Source organism: Brugia malayi, assembly GCF_000002995.4.
Source record: "Brugia malayi strain FR3 genome assembly, contig: Bm_v4_Chr3_scaffold_001, whole genome shotgun sequence".
Classification (NCBI taxonomy): domain Eukaryota; kingdom Metazoa; phylum Nematoda; class Chromadorea; order Rhabditida; family Onchocercidae; genus Brugia; species Brugia malayi.
Window position 1 is genome coordinate 2,059,556 of NW_025062477.1, and position 17,418 is coordinate 2,076,973.

The window sequence follows — 17,418 nt, forward strand, 5'->3', positions numbered from 1 at the left end:
TGCAATCTCTAAAAAATATTATAATTCACTTATTCGAGTGTAATCAGAGTCCATTAGTACGTATATTTTTCATTTGCTAACATTAGTGAAACGTCTATTCGTATGGTTGTAATGCAAAACACAATGTTTTCAATCAGTCTATGATGTCAAATAAAAAGGTATCAGTAAACGTTAATTCTTCTATCAATCAATTTGGATCACTTCAAAATGCTGACCAAGTTTTGGCCGAATTTGGTAAATTTTAAAATTAATTTGTTTCTTAGAATATCTCAGAAAAATAGTGGATGAAAGTTAAAATTTTGCCAGATAAACTATTGATTCGTTTTCGTTCATTTCAGCAAATTTAGTGTTCATTAAGCACACACAAAAAAAAAAAAGTAGAAAGTAATGAAATACTTTAAATGACTAAAAAGTTGGTAAATTAAAATTTTATTCTTCGAGTGAAAATGATATTTGGAATGGAAATTTTATGATTTTTTTTTTTTATCTAATTTATAAAGCTTTAAAGAAATTTTAAAAATTCTCTTCTGTTTTTTTTACAATTATAATTTACAGGTAATTGTCAGCGATATATTTTATTCATCACAACTTTATTATCAATTAACTGGGCAATAGTAGCAATACCAGTAATGCATGGTACATTTATTATTGATGATGAATGCCTTCAAAATATTACTAATTCTGATAAGAATACAGATAATATAAGTATCTGTATGGAAAACTCTCGAACAATAACTCCAATTTCTGAGGTATTATTTGGCATTGAATAAGAGAGTAATCACATTACTGACATATAATCATTTGTGTTACTGCAAAAATTTCTTTTTTTTTTTGATATCATTTAATATATTCAGTTTAATTAATTATTTTACATTATATATTTAATCAAATATTGTTATGCAAAAATGAAATCTAATAGCAATTTGCACAAATGTCATTATATTATTCTGTGAAGAAATGATAGTGGATAATTTATAGTTTAATTTACGCGGTAATCAACGTTACCTAATAGAATGGACCAGTTCAGCATTTATGCTAGGAAATATGATCGGTGCTAGTACTCTTACATATTTATCAGATAAGTAGGTTATTTTTTCATTTATAAAAGTTAATTAAATTTAAAACTTAATTGTAGAAGTTAGAAGATTACTGAATATGAGAATATTACTGGAAAATTTTAATTTTAATCTCATCTTAATTATATAATAGTATATTACAAAATGAAAATTTGCATAAAGGGCATTCTTTTCTGTTTTATATGTTTAAAAATTTATTATCATTTTTCTTTTCCTAGAATTGGACGACGTCCAACTTTAATTTCTAGTCTATTATCGCTTGGAATTATTGGTACATTAATATCATTAGCTGAAAATATTCTTGCATTTATTATTGGACGTTTCATACAAGGTTTCTTCTCGCCGGTTTGCTTTTTAAAAATATTTTGGCCTATAATTTTTGCATGTAAAATACTGGAATGAAAATGATAAATTGTGTGATTGGAGTAATTAATTAGTTGAGTAAAATAATGCTTGAAAAGTAATAGGCCAAAGGAAAAACAAAATTACAATGGAAATATCAGAAAACTGAAGTAAATATCAAATTAATATTTATTTCTTTCTCTACCTATTCAAAAGCTTTTATGTTTTTTCTTTTTTTTTTCCAGGGTGTACTATTAGTTAGTTGGGTACTAAGCTATGAAAACGTGCCAATTGGATTACGTGGTTTTGTCACTTTGATCTATGGTGTAATGTGGGTGGTTGGTTTCTGTGCAGTAGCACCACTTGTTTATTTCATTGCTAATTGGCGATGGTTAATGACTGCATATTCGGTACCTTCTATAGTTTTCGCCGCTATATATTTTTTGTTAGTAATTTTTTTTTCTCTTAAACTTTGATTTAAAAATATGAATTTGGATTGTTTTGAAATATCTTGAGGGTGTTGCGAAAATGATTTAGTATTTAATAAAAATTTTTGAATAATATTAATTGTAGTACTATTCCGGAAAGTCTTCATTTCCTGATAGTCAATGGACGAAAGGAAAGAGCCGCAAAATGGATCCGGAATGCGGAAAAGTATGGAAAAGTTTTGCATAAAAGAAATGTTGATATGATGGTGGAACTACTAGAGAATACGTGTTTGGATGTGAAGGAGCATGAACATAAAACAGAAATGACAGAGAATTTAAGGTTCAATAATTGTTTTGCCTATTGACAAAAAACGAAACAAATTATGAGTAACTGAATGACGAGAAATTAAAAAGACATTTCTCTACCATTATTCTTTTTTTTAAAAAAAAAAAGTAAAAAATGTAATGAATTTATTCATGTAATTAGAATTAAATATTTTTAATCAATTTTTTGCTTGTGGATAAAACTATTAAAAGAAGTAAAGTAGTAAAACAATAAAAAAAAAGATGATTCAGAGATGTTTCTTTCCTTTTTTTTTTTTGTTCTCTTTGATATTTATAAGCTATTTGAAAATCAATAACACAACAATTATTAATTATGATAATAATCATAACTTCAGATCAAATAATTTGATAATAATAATAATTTTAGATCATCACTAATAGAACAGCTAATGGAGCATAAAATCTTTTGTGTTTATACATTCATCCTAATTTTTCTGTGGTAAGTATTTTCATTTTAAACATTCAAATGCTACTGGAACATTTATAAATTTTAAGAAACATTCAATATCGTAATAATTAATATAAATAGTGTCGTAATAAATAATAAATTCATAAGTTATGCTTATTTGGATTTTTCTCAATTTTTAGTGCATAAAACATTGTCTTATTTTAATGTTAATTTATACTGTTAAAAATATTTCAAAAATAATTTTCGAAAATAATAAAATCTTTAGGACTAGTGATACATTTCTCTACTATGGCTTATCGAATTATAGTATTCATTTGCCGGGAAATAAATACTGGAACTATGTATTATCAGGTTTAGCTGAATTACCAGCATATATTACTATACCATATGCTCTTGAAAAGTAATTTCTTGCTTTCCTTCTTTTCTTCCATTTTTACCTTTTAATAGTACAGTAAATGTAATTAATCTGTACAGCAAACTAATTGGATATTAGCAAAACAAAATAAAATTCACTTTTTAAAGAGAAATAATGCAAACTATCATTTTTCTTTTTTTTAAGAGACGGAGGTATTTGTTAGTCATATCATAATTTGACTTTGTTAATATTTGAAATTAAAAATATATAAATATTTGATTTAAATTAAAAAAAAATGATTGTGAAAAATATATACTATGATTTATAGTTTTGGACGTAAACGAATTGTAGCATGTATGCATTTTCTTGTTGGAATATCACATATAATTCTTATATTTTTACCTAACAGTGAGTTATTTCCATAATTGTTATAATTATTAATGAATAATTTTCTTTGTGCTGCAAACAATTTTATAAATAAACGAAACAATTCGTTCATTATTTTTGGTTAATCAATCATTTATAACAATAAAATGAATGAAAAAGTTCATTATTTATCAATAATTATTATAATTAATAAATATTGAATCAATGCATTAAATTGTTTTAGTTTAAAATTTTTTATTTCACTTTCATTATAAACGTTTTGACTATTTAAAAAGAAAGTTATGAAATGAAATAAAATCCTATGTTTTTTTCATTTTTCAGATTTTATTTGGTTATCAGCTTTATGTTGGTTAATATCAAAATTTGGAATTTCATCATCATTTATGTGTATTTATGTTTATGGAAGTGAAATATTTCCTACAACAATGCGCAATGTTTGTTTAGGTTTATGTGCTGTAATTGCAAGATTTGGTGGTGTTATTGCACCGTATGTTATCTTATTGGTTTGTATTCTTTTTTTTTCTCTCTCTCTCTCTCTTTTAAATATCATTTTGTTATTTTTAAGGTTTTTTTTTTAATTAAGTGTACTTAATAATTTCCACTCATTTTTTTTTTCTTTTTTAATTGTAATATACATTTCTGCAGAAAAAAAAAAAAAAAAACAAAAGAAATTTTCAATCTGAATCATTCATTAACAGTTTTATTTAGCTTTTATCACATATTGTTTATCAGTATGACCCATTAAATATTATACTTATGTTATATCCCATTTGTATTAACAAATTATTTATTTAAAAATTATTTTTGAAATTTTTATACTAAAATACTTTAATTTCCTGCAAACATATCATATCTTAACTATTACTATCTCTTTTCATTTATGAATCTTCCAGGGTTCAATGCATGCATTATTACCAACTATTCTTTTTGGACTAATAGCAATAATTACCGGAATTTTAACATGTATTCTACCGGAAACAAAAGAATGCATATTACCATCTTCATTGGATGAAACGGCACAAACAAAATATCATTCATCGAAATCTCCAATATGCCAGGAACAATCGAATCTACCAGCAACATCATCATCAATTAATCAATTTGATTGACAAAACTAATTAGTGAAATAATTGATTTCATGAAATCCAATTGGAAATGATTAGTGTATACTAAAAAATATTTTAATAAAATAATTACAAAAACATAAAAAAAGAATGGTAGAAAGAACTAATATAATTTATTCAATTATATTAGCATACGATATAGTGAAAGAAAAAAAAAAAAAAAAAAAAAAAAAACGAATTAAAATTTGAGCGTTTGCATCAAAAAGTATATTAGAATCAAAAATGATAATGAAATTATCTATGATAAAATCAAAAATAATGCATATTCGTAAAGCATTACCATTCCATTTTCTCTTTACATTTTAAAATAACCATGATTATTTTCAACATGATACTTAAAACAATTCATTACTAATTTTAATATTTCAGTTACCTGACGATAATTTATCATACTAGTGAACGAATTAATTAATCATAATGAATTTAAATATGTAAATAATCATATTTTTCATATCGCATTTAATAGTATTTGCCTGTTGTCTAAAATATAATTGTAGTTATCTAACACTGGTATATAATATATGGTAAGTTATATGTGTGAATGTAAACTTAATTATTATTATTTTTTAAAATGAAAAATTTCATTTCTTTTCCTTTTTTTTTTGGTATATAATTTCATGATTAACTGATATCATTAAAATAACAATTTGTAACTTACATACCTCACGTGAATTCTTCTTTCATCAATGCGTAATTATTGTAAAATTAATGAAGAATTATGGAAATTATTGTTAATAAATATCATACAATACAAAGAAATAGACAACGTGAAATAACAAATGTAATTTTAAGAAATGCAAATAATTTAAAGGTTACGTGATATATTGCAGTTACGTGAAAAAGCTATATCCATCGCAACCTGCCTCTCAACCTGTTCACTTGCTTGTTTGCGTGTGTTTGTTGTGACGGTTAGAGGTTAAAGATTAGAGATTAAAGGTTAGAAGTTAGAGGTTGAGGATTGTGTTAAATTCGAGTTCCTTTTTCATGTTAATCTGGTAATTGTGATGTTTTTTTTGCTAATCGTATCAATCTTTAACTCTCTCTATGAAATTTATAAAACTTTATAATTCTTTTTCACTTCTTGCATTACTGTAAAAAGCTTGTTTACTTTACTTATTGCTAAAAGTAATCAATAAAAGTATTATGTATATACGTTCAGATGTGAAATAAAAAACATCGATCTGTTAAATGATATAAATAACATTAACATAGCATTAACAGTAATAAGTGACAAACTAATTAAATGAATGATTAGCGAAACAATTTATAATTTGTTTTTCTTTTAAACTTCATCACTTTTCAACTTTTACAATTATATCATAGTTGTTGGAGGATTACTTTTTTTTTCTCTACTTAAAAACAAATTACTGTAATACATTAATCTATTAGAAATTAGATTTGCAAGAAAAAAAAAATTTTTTTTTACAGTTAAAAAATTGTACTAATTTATATCTCAACAACTTTTCATTCATTTTTAGGTTATTGTTGAAATTCTCCATAACTATATGATTTTGTTACAATTTTAAAAATAATATTTACTTTTTTAAAATGATATAGCATTTATGCTGTAAATTTCATTGCAACCCTGCAAGTAGTGTAGCATTTGGAGTTGTTGATACGATATACATTTGACATTTGCAATAAATCTGTATCGAAAAAATCTGTGCTGATTGTTAGTAAGATAGGATATTTCATAATAATAATGAACTTACTAACTGATTAATTGAGTTATGGCAAATCTCTAAAAATTAATTAATGAAAAATAAATATGTGATATTTTATATGACAAAGTTTACATAACATCATAATTATTCATCATTTCGAGCTCATTGTTTTATTAGAAAATATTTCAGACCGAATGAGTAATGTGGTACGATTTAACGAAGAGATGGGTTTTCTGGAAATATGGGATCGAATTCGTAAACGAATTACAAGTGATCAATGCGAAATACAAGAGTTTACAAATATGCTGGATAATTTGATATACTACTGGGAATTAGCTGTGGAAAATTGCAAGCCTAAGAATCGTGAGATATATAATGCACTTTGTTGTATCCTTCGTGAGGTATGTTAATTACAATTGGAAAAAAAATAGTAATGAATAATTTACATTAAAAGATCACAAAAAAATAGGATTCTAATTTATACTTTATTTTTGTCAGTTTTAAAAGAATATAGATAAATCATAAACTGTATGTTTTTATTAGCTAAGAGATAAATTATTTAAATTAAAATGGAAGAATTAGGCGAAGTGTATTTGATATAGATTTGGCAATGAATAAGTTTCGTTTTTAATAGTTTAATATTTTAATACTGATTTAGTGTAGCAGGAAAGACAGCGTAACTTATAAAGGTATCACATATCATTTTCCTATTTCTGGATTTTAATGAATAAGTTTCGTTTTTAATAGTTTTAATATTTTAATAGTAGCAGCCTGATTTAGTGTAGCAGGAAAGACAGCGTAACTTATAAAGGTATCACATATCATTTTCCTATTTCTGGATTTTATAATCGTTAAACTAACGTTACGTTTTCTTTTTTTCCTTCTTTAGTGAGAAAAGGTGCGACGAAATTTTAATTTTTTCAGGAAGTTATCAAAAAAAAGGAAAATTTTCCTGAAACATCAAAATATTTTGGTGAATCAATTGCAACTATCGATTCAGGGTTTGGCACATTCAATTCAGAATCACCTACAAAGTATAATTCGAAATTGATTACATTAAATGATACAGATGTTAATCAAAAGGTAATGTCTCACCGACCAAAATGTATCAAATCAAGATCACCAAAAATATTACTAAAAAATGTAACATATGATGCTACTGTCATCAGGAATACTTTTGATGGTAAATTAAGAAATGTAAAACAGTCTAGAAATACCTATCCATATATAGTAACAGCAATAATGTGTTGTTTTGCTTGTTTGATTGCTGTAATACCGCATCGTTTCTTTCCGTGGTTTTTCACGTTGATATCTTTTAATTCACCACCACCATTGTAAATGAAAAATATGTTCCGAAAATTATGTGCGTAATCATATGACTGAGTATGAGTGATTTTTTTCCTCTTCCTCCCGGTATCTGAACATAGGTCACTGCATTCATTGTTCTGTAATTTTACATGTAAAAAGCTAATGTGCTGTGCAGTTTCCTATAATCATTAGGACTATTATTATTATTATTAAATAAAAAACAATATTGTGAGAGAAGATTTGTAAAATACTTTAGGTTGATTTATTCACTTAATTGCACAAGTTTGTAGTTTTTTTCCTTGTAAATTATGTACATATAGTACCATTTTTAAGAAATGTTGAAAGATTTTTTCGAGTTTCATTTTTAATCTCAGATTGTTTTATCTTTCACTTTTCTTTTAATTGAATTAGGCTTTATGTGTTACCACTGTTTTGCTTTCTTCTTTGTCTAATTTTATAAATTATTTCAATTTCTAATCTTGTTTGTCACTTATTTGCTAAATGTACATCATTTTAAGTGCTTTAAGGTGTTAGGAATTTGTGTAAAATGTATCTTTATCAGTGCTATCTTTATTTATAAAATAATTTTTTCGCTTTGAAAGAATCTATTCAATAATATTAGTTAAATTTCTTTAATAAGATTTTGATATTTATTTAAACAAATAGCATTTTGAATTAAGCAAATTAAACTATTGAAAATACTACATAGTAAAAACAATTCAGTATAATTAGAATGAGTAAATATTCTCTTTAAATAATTTTGCAGTATATATTGATCACTTTACGACATGTCTATATTATTGTACTCACAGTGCTTTGTACGCGGAGTGCTAATATAATTCTATTTTCTATAATTTTGTATTTTCCTTTTTTTTTTTTTTTTTTTGTCAAGCTAATGAGATAAATGTAACGTAACGTATTTTTATCTAACAATGCAACATATGAGAAATAATATTCAACGTACGTTAATTACGTAATGAAACTTTGCAATATCTCATTGTTTGTTTATTTACATCATTGATGTTTTCCCTTTCTTTTCTCATACTACTACTAATAATAATAATAATAATCAATGGAAACAAGCCAACTTTTCTTCCCTCCAACTGGTGTTGCATAGTGCTGCAACAGAGATGGGATGCATAATTTTCGTATTGGGGTACGTCGTATGCGACGTAACGTTTTCTAGTGAGATTTAATTGGAACCAATGCTTCATTAGGAATGGGATGTGTATTTGTGTTCTACGTGAGTTGTGGTTTCTCGGGTTTCTCTGAGGATTAGGGCAAGTAAGGGTAGTTTGTGTAATCGGTTCATGTTCATTAAGGAATTAGGGTTTCTGGAACTGATTCTTAAAATTTATTTTACTGTTGGAGGAGAAAAGTGTCAATATCATTTTCTTTAATTTAAGAAAGGAAGTGCGTTTTATAATGCAAATTAAATTACTAACATGTCAAATATTTGCTTGTTTGTGTTTGTTATAGGGAATTTGAAGATAAAGAAGTCAAGGTGCTTTTTTGTTGAAGTTGGAGTCGAGCAAATATTACTAGCGAAATATGGTAAATTTTGTTAATTTTTTAAAAACTATAATCTGCATTTAAGGACTCATTTATAGACTCCATGTAGTCAAATGCCATAAGTTCATTTGAGGGTAAGAAATTAGAGCAGGCAGCATTATGTTAATTTATTTGGCAGGCATTTTCATGTAACATTACTGAAGTACTGCCAATTTTGAGCTGAAATGTGACATTTCTGTAACATGATTGAATTATTTAAATCACTGTAAGAATGTCGAGATATTCATCCTTGACCCCTTCTATAATAATAAAAGTTCTAGTGGTTTACACTTCAAATTTTTTATGGGTATCGGTCAAGTTTTTCAGTCTACTGCTTTTAGTATCATTTGTAATACGTTCGGACACTATCGAGAGGTGCTCACTGCTTCTTCGATTCTTCAATTAAGCAAAATTTACTTCTAGTTTGCATTTAAGTAAGTAACTATGGCTGGAACAGAAAACTTGACAGAAGCGATTATCAGCTCATGATAATCCTTGATAATCTCATGATTGATCTTTCTTGAATTTCTACCTATAGATGAATTGTCGCGATGTTAAGCTTTTATCCCTGGAAAAATTTACACAGGTGTTCTATAAAAGTTAACTCTTGAAACAGTACCTGGTGGAAACTTCGAATTTTTCTATGGAATTCAGGAAGTGTAGCATACACTTGAAAACTGAGGGTGACTTCTTGGACCTTTTCTATGTATTTATGACTGTATACAGTTTTTTAACATTTTATGGTTATTGTCGTTTTAGGAATTGATGAAATATAATAATATAGTAAAGTTCAAATATTCATTGTGTTTGAGACACATAATAGTTTTGCAAGACGATCACTTTTAGTCTTTCCGTTATATTTGACATTCCGTAGTTAAAATAAAGTAAGAGAGTGAAGTTATGATTAAACTTTATTCGATCGTTTTAGGGTGATTCTGTAGTAACAATTCGGACGAATAAAGTGATGACTAATCGCTTGTTGGCAAGACGGCAAATGGTGAGAATTTGTTTTGTATTTATCAGTCAGTCAAGTTTGTATTAGTTTAAGCCATTTTGCTGAGTTATTCATGGAGAAAACTGTCATTACTCATTGTAAGAAAAACGATCGTTTCCAATAATCTGACTTCAACCATTTGATGTTATATGCATTCGATGGCGCTCTCAATGTTTTGTACTTGTATTGTTGAGATGGATGACTTCGAAATATGCATCTTCTTATAATTCATTTTCCTATCTGTTAACTTTAGCTTTGGATTCAGGACAGTCTAATTTTGGTAAGCTTCTAATATTTTGATATCGTCCATCTTCAACATCTAGTATATTTAATATATTACAGATCTATTCTTCCTGTTTTGGTAATTCATGTTTTTATGGGAATGTCTTAATTTTTAGGTGGTCGAAATCCTTCATCCTAATCGAGCATCAGTTCCTAAAGTCGAGGTTCGTGAAAAGTTGGCTCAGATGTACAAGACCACTCCTGATTTGGTTTTTACCTATGGTTTCCAGTGTCACTTTGGTGGTGGAAGGAGTACTGGTTTTGCTCTAATCTATGATACAGCAGATTTCGCCAAAAAATTCGAACCAAAATATCGCTTGCTGAGAGTAAGTTTCTCATCCAGCTTTTCCGTCATCAACAATGCTTCAAGTTCAATTGCTATGTGACGTGCATTCCGAATACTTATGTCTCGTAGTGTTTCCATCAGTAAGCATGTGTTTCACGTAATATGAGCAGTTTCCGTTTATTTGATTTGTGCAGGGTAAGTTATTGTGCTACGTTTTGATTTAAAAATAATGAAGGAAATTGTTGGAATTACAGCAAACGGGCACGAAGGCTGAGAAATCAGGTCGTAAACAGCGCAAGGAGCGTAAGAATAGGCAGAAGAAAGTACGTGGAACAAAGAAGACTAAAGTTGCTGCAGGGAAGAAGTAATTTTGTAAGCGAATATTATGGTGTGACAAACCCATTGTTTTTGTTATTAAAATTTTTTATATTTAATCAAAAGCAATGTAACCATAGTAAACACTGATACTCCAGATCTTTTTATTTCTGAAGGCTGGAATTTCGAAGACATTGTCAGGCAATATAATTCAGAATCTGCATTTGTTTTAAAGAAAGCTTAGAAAATGTGGATTGTGGTTTCATTGTTTACGGAATGTCTGTTACTGTTTAGTGTAAGCATCGGAAAATGGCTTGAAAATGAAAATAACAAATTTCTGGTGGGAAAAGGCGCACGTTTAAAATTTTTGCTTTGGAAACCATCAAGCAAAGCCATTTCTTGCATCATCTTTACCTAAACTTTAAATTCCAGTTTCCAAGATGTTTTGGACACTAGTATGACCATGTTTGATTAGGGACTTGTGAGCTACTGAAATATCTCGAGACCTTTTAAATGGAAATGCCGTAATTTGAACATTTAGGTACGTGAATCTTTTTATATCAGGAATCTTTAGATATCAGGAATCCATTCTTATAATACTTGCATCATTTACTATTAACGTATACATGTAAACAAACGAATGAGGAAATAGCTTTACTGATTTGTTTGCATAAAAAGGCAAGAAAAGGTACATGGATAGCCTATTAAAGCAGCTTAAAATGTTTCTCAGAAACAGCAGTTTTGGAGGCAATTCACGGACCAATATATGGCAATCGTTACGACCGGTTACACCGGTAATGGAAAAGCAAGAAGGATATATACACATTATAATTTGGCAATATATATATAGTTGTCAAATTTATATAATTGGCAACTGTCGTAGAAAGTATAGTAGAGCCGGTATTTCTTAGAGAAGGAGTATAATGCAACTTCCGGAAATATGCTCGACTAAACTGATTGGGCTTTTCTTTTGCCAATCCAAAGTACGGATTTGTAATATTTAAGCGCAACCTTGCCCACTAATTTCATTAGTCATAAAAATTATCATGCGGTGAGGAAGTGATAAAGAACATGTTAGCTGAACGGAAATTTGTTTTAATTTACAGCAGTTTGAAAATTTTCTCCAGCAGAGCGGCTTTCGTTGTATCACTCAAATTTTTGTATTCCTCTGTCTGTTTGAGGGCTTTTATATCGGCTGGCTGTTTGAAGGTTCGCACACAAACATCCTAAAATATTAGTGAACCATACATTAGTTATAATTATTATTTGGGTGTTAAACGATATATTACTTTGAACTGCATGAAATCGCTAGAAAATTTTTTTTAAGTCAAATAGTAGAACTTGTGACGTCTTGAAGATGTGAGTTTTCTGCATCGTGTCACTGGGACGGAATAGCCCTAATGAATGAATTTATAAAAGAGGAGAGTAATAATCTGTTCAGTAATTTTTAAAACGCAAGTCGAATATGTAGTGGAAAACTCTTAGAAGAGATCTGGTGCGGTCAGATCTACTATTATGACTAAAAATCACGGGTTGTAGTAGTAATCGTTAGTGAGTCCCCTTATTACCCTTAAAAATTTAAGGGAATTGAGAAAAAAGTTCAAGTTTTAACAAACGCCAGTAGCAGTTGATTTGATAAAAATGACTAGTGACTTACGAATGTGCTAGCTATCCAGGTATTTATCATAAGAAATACTGCAATGAATGCTCAAAGACTTTGAGAATTCCAATTATTTGATTAAACAGATTATGGTTTAGTATGTAAGGAAACACCTGTAACTTGGCAAGACAGTACTGGTCAGCCCAAACAAGCTTCGTAACCACGGCAATATCATCGGATCGCATCAGAAATCTTTCACATTCATCAATCACGAATTGGATTTCGAATTTATCACCAAGTTCCAATAAAAATTCTACATTTTCAGCTGAAAAAAACAGCTTACAAATATCGAATGACAACCCATTCTCATTTTCTCAGTAATTCATGACATTTTGATGATTAAGTTTGACGTCCATCAGGATTTTTTATGCATATCTTTATCTGCTACCTTCACCCACTCCTTTTTTCCTACTTAATTATTCTCTACCCAAATTTAGCAAATATTTACCTGATACTGGTTTATGAGAGGGATATACAACGCTTAGTAATTCAATGAATTCATCCAGAATTACATCCTCAACAGTGATCTCTTTTTTATCTCTTTCACTAAACTTCGAGAAAAACATAGCATGGAAAACGGGTGAATACAATGCCAAATACTGCAATAAGTTTTAAACAGAAATAACAAACAAAACAATCACATATTAAATAATTCCAGGATCAATTTTTGATTTGTTACTATGGTCACTGTTGATGTATAAGAAACTTTATTTTCATTCTTATTGCCTAGTGGCATATATAAATATGGCGAAAATACCTATTTTTTTCTCTCCCTTCCCTCCTGATTTTTCTCACTTTATAACTTTTTAAATAGAAATAAAAACAAAGTAAGCGACAATACCGCTTTGCTAACATGCAAGCGAATACCATCAATGACAAGCACACCATCTGATGTATGTGGCTGTGGTATAGTGAAATCAAATGTCGGATTTTTCCTGAAAGCGTAAAAATTAAGTTGTAGACAGATTTTATTTTATTAGTATAAAGTTATAGAATTCAAGACTTTCAACTCTTAACTTGGTCCTTAAATTAAGATATTGATGATACAAGCTAGATAGCTCCTCACCCTTAAGTAAAGCAAACTAACGAAAAACATCAGACCAAACACAGTATTATTAAGAATTTAAATATAAAACTTCTTGAAAATCCAACCCAATTATTCATTTATTTCAAATTATCCACATACTAACATATTTATAGGGGAAAGACTTAATAAAACAAGAAGCTAATAATGTTAAGGCAATAAAAAAGAACCAAAAAACATAAGTTTTACCTCACACCAACAACTTTTTGTACAGTAATATGCGCTTCAACAACAACACGATCACCACGGATAAAACCTTTATCGACATTTAATATTTCGCTCCACTCCATAAATGATGGAAAGCCCCAGTTATTTGAATTATAATTAAACTTATTTGTGAACTGAAATAAATTATGAAAAGTTAAACTATGAGTCCAAATAACATCTTAAAAGTATATTAGTTATTCGAAATGACAAACCCACCAATAATGTAAGCAAATGACATGTTGCATCAGATATAAATCGTCAGACAACTGGTAACAGGAATTTAAATCACTTTTATAGATTACCTGACGACTAAAATTAGGAGTGTCAGCTTTTTGGGAAATCAATCGGAACTCAACGATGGCATCACAACTCCACAAAGTTGATTCACTTTCCGGGTTGCAATCTATGTATACACTAAAGAATTTTACATTGCTGGTTCGTTTTGTACATTCCGTCTTAGCTGCCAAACGCCTGCAATGCACAACTTATTTCATCTGGTAATGAATTTGATTCGGTAAGTTTATAATAGCAGTGAGGCATGCGAGAAAACTAGCTAATGCTTTACTCGAAAGGCAAATCTATTCTACGAAGGTTTACTTAGAATCATTTCATAGCTAGATAATCATTTGTTTTGAAACTATTCGTTTATCACTGCAAAAATCATTTGTTTCATTCTTTTGAACTGAGTGAAGGATCGCTCTGATTTTTCTTAAATTTTGGAAGGAAAAGCTCTGTCGTGCTTTACCACTGATTAATTCCTTCGATATCTGTACTGAGAACGACAAAGTTATATCCCTAAATTACAACCTTATATTTTGAATCATTTTCTGCAAGGAAACTTACCATGGTAGGTTCGCAATTGTATGGAATGATGTTGTTACTTTTTGTCTCAGTGCTCCCATATTCGATATATTAAGCTTTATTGAACCTTCGGTTTTCGAGTCTGTAATTATTTATGGTAAAATTCATCAAAACGACATCAACTTGAAACAAGCAAACTCCAGAATGTCTACGCTAGAATTTCTGGTTCAATATAACACAGTCATAATTTTTGATGAAAACTTCACCATGCCGTATAGCATCATCCGAAGAACGTGCAAATTCAGAACCACAAGCAGAAAGATCGACTGATGGACGATGAGTAACTCCCGTACAAGCTGAATTATTCGGTGAAAACAAACGTTTCTGAGGAATGATATTTGTACCACTTTGTCCGGGGTTTGCACTTGAAATCGAACTCGAACCAGCAACATTTAAGTTTGAATTCTGCAATCGCAAATGATTCCGTTTTCTCGTAGTTGATAGTTGTGCCTAAAAAACCTATGCTCTCCATCGTCTAACAAAACTCACTCACTTAATTATTTATATTTTCTTTCAAGGTATTCCTATGATTGTGTAAGGTAATGTATAGGTTCAACAAAAAGAAATATCAGTTTTATATTGAAACAAAAAATATTGTTTCATTTGGTCTTGTAATTCCCGAATGCTCGGTAATTCTTTGGAAATGCCACTTTGAAAGATTCAAAATTTTGATTGGAAAAGCAAAAACAGAAAAGAATGTCTTACACGCAAATATGAAGAAATTTTCGGGGTATGAAGTCTTGAAATATATATACCAGGAATGCGTTCATTACCTCGAGCAAAAATACTGAGTGCAGGGCAATCCTGACATTGCAAAACCCAAAGTCTTCGTATGTCAGGGATAGCAAATCGCTGAACTAACTTAGAGCTATATGACTATACGCATAATTATAACTACATATGTATAGTTGTATATACATTGTTAACATATGTATATTACCGAAACCTAATTCCATGGAAAGCCTTTAATCTGTTCCTTTAAACTTCGAATTAAAATCTGGATAGTTCATTTAATCAGAAAAAACTAACATTATTTGTAAGGAAAGCGCCGGATGATGAAGCTTCCGAAGCATTGTTACTAGGAGGATTAGGTAGTACTTCTCCCTGGAAAAAGAAAACCAATAAATTTTATGCCTTGATCATTAAAATTAGATCAGTGCTTCTATGGAGTGTTATGTTCTGTCACTTTAAATTAGATAGAAAACCTATATGTGCTCTTCATAATAAATATTTTCGGATAAGTTAATGGTAATAATGATATTACATAGCGCTTTCATGTAAGCACGGAGATAAAAAGTTTTGATTGATACATTAAATGACCATCATATTATTATCAAAGCATTGAGTACCAGCAGTAAATTCGAAAGTTACCTAACTAGCATGGAAATCACGAAATCGTAAAAATGCATCATATATGTGCAATACATGAAAGAAATTGTAGAGGACTAAAACACATTATGTAAGAGTGCGCTGTAGCCCACAACACATGTCAGGCGCACTTGCATCCAGAGTATGCGGATTTATTTCTGATTACGAAGTAGGTAAAGATTCTCAATATAGGTAATCTTATTCCTACTCGCCATGTTGTATACAAATATTTTAATGCAAACACATGTAAGACATTTCCTTGAAATCTAACCTGCTGCTGCATCGCTGCATCGTGTGGATCTGCTTCATGTGCGGGAGTCTTCGAATTACTATCATTTTCATCACCAACAAATAACTCTTCATCCGACATTGCCATTCACTTCAAATGAAATCGACATAATCAATTTGAAACTAATGTACTGCTTATATAACTGAAATTATTCCAGCTAGCGAAAACTTGCAAATTTTATTGAAAACATCAAAAATTAAATAAAGCTAGAATGATAATGATGTAAGGCAATCAACTCATAAAGTAATCAAAAATGACAACTGAGTAATAGTCAATGGAAAACAAAAGCAAACAAAAGTTATAACAGAGAAATTATTAAAGTAGTGGTAAAGTTGTAAAATAAAAGAAAATAAAGTATAATCAGAATAGATGCTAAGAAAAAAACGACAAATAATATCAATAACGACCCGTAACTAGCACAACTAGCTAAACAATAACAATGGCCGCTTCTCTGTGAGCATTTTATGTCAGTCAATAAATACTTTCGAACCAAACAGATTCGTTGTGTGACCGAGTCATGCAACATTGATTGTTTTTATGAGTGGACTGGATTTTGTTTCATTTTTTTTTTTTAAATTATGTTTTTGGCACTTTTTCTCTTAGAACTTATAGTTTTGTCTTTGTTTTATTCGTTTACTTATTTTGACATCAATTTTTTGATTAGAACAGTAAACAAACAAAAAGTTTTATTTAACATGAAAGCTTTTTTTTTTTTGTGTGAGATATAAGTATTATGCTTTAGATTATGTCTGCAGTGTAGGTTAGATTATCTATACAGATAGAGAAAGAAAAATAAGTTGGTTTCATTGTGCTAACTCTTTTTTTCTTTTTTTTTTTTTTTTAAATACTATATCATAAGGAGTTATTAATTTAGTATTTTGGCATCTATTTCACTCACACATCTATATATACATATATAACTCAACATTTGTAGCATCTTAAAATAAAGTCAAGTGAGGACATTACTAGACATTTTCTCATTTATATGTACATTTTTCACGTTGCATCTATCGTTAGTTACGTCTTAATCTTTCATTTAAATATTCTTGAAGTGTTGTTCCCTGTTACTTTAAATTTTTACTC

The 17,418-nt window shown here is 29.0% G+C and overlaps 4 protein-coding genes across 4 annotated transcripts; 3 read left to right on the forward strand and 1 right to left on the reverse strand.

Annotated features, from left to right (window-relative positions):
* Nucleotides 1-143: 143 nt before the first annotated feature.
* Bm4958 (Uncharacterized protein) lies at nt 144-4,451 on the forward strand (the record flags this gene model as incomplete). The annotated part of the gene is made up of 11 exons (XM_043079733.1): nt 144-234; nt 556-749; nt 979-1,082; nt 1,295-1,421; nt 1,664-1,863; nt 1,992-2,186; nt 2,559-2,630; nt 2,866-3,000; nt 3,284-3,363; nt 3,664-3,845; nt 4,236-4,451. 11 exons carry the CDS (start codon nt 144-146, stop codon nt 4,449-4,451), a joined length of 1,596 nt encoding a protein of 531 aa, XP_042935667.1.
* Nucleotides 4,452-6,324: 1,873 nt separating this feature from the next.
* On the forward strand, nt 6,325-7,468 carry Bm10715 (Uncharacterized protein; the record flags this gene model as incomplete). The annotated part of the gene is made up of 2 exons (XM_043079734.1): nt 6,325-6,531; nt 7,055-7,468. 2 exons carry the CDS (start codon nt 6,325-6,327, stop codon nt 7,466-7,468), a joined length of 621 nt encoding a protein of 206 aa, XP_042935668.1.
* A 1,521-nt stretch (nt 7,469-8,989) lies between these two features.
* On the forward strand, nt 8,990-10,919 carry Bma-rps-24 (40S ribosomal protein S24, putative; the record flags this gene model as incomplete). Its single annotated transcript, XM_001892367.2, has 4 exons — nt 8,990-8,992; nt 9,918-9,986; nt 10,382-10,591; nt 10,806-10,919. The coding sequence occupies 4 exons, from the start codon at nt 8,990-8,992 to the stop codon at nt 10,917-10,919; spliced, it is 396 nt and encodes a 131-aa protein (XP_001892402.1).
* Nucleotides 10,920-11,966: 1,047 nt separating this feature from the next.
* On the reverse strand, nt 11,967-16,422 carry Bm4276 (BTB/POZ domain containing protein; the record flags this gene model as incomplete). Its single annotated transcript, XM_043079735.1, has 10 exons — nt 11,967-12,092; nt 12,640-12,791; nt 12,975-13,125; nt 13,368-13,461; nt 13,800-13,951; nt 14,120-14,288; nt 14,661-14,760; nt 14,885-15,083; nt 15,708-15,782; nt 16,318-16,422. 10 exons carry the CDS (start codon nt 16,420-16,422, stop codon nt 11,967-11,969), a joined length of 1,323 nt encoding a protein of 440 aa, XP_042935669.1.
* Between the last annotated feature and the right edge of the window lie 996 nt (nt 16,423-17,418).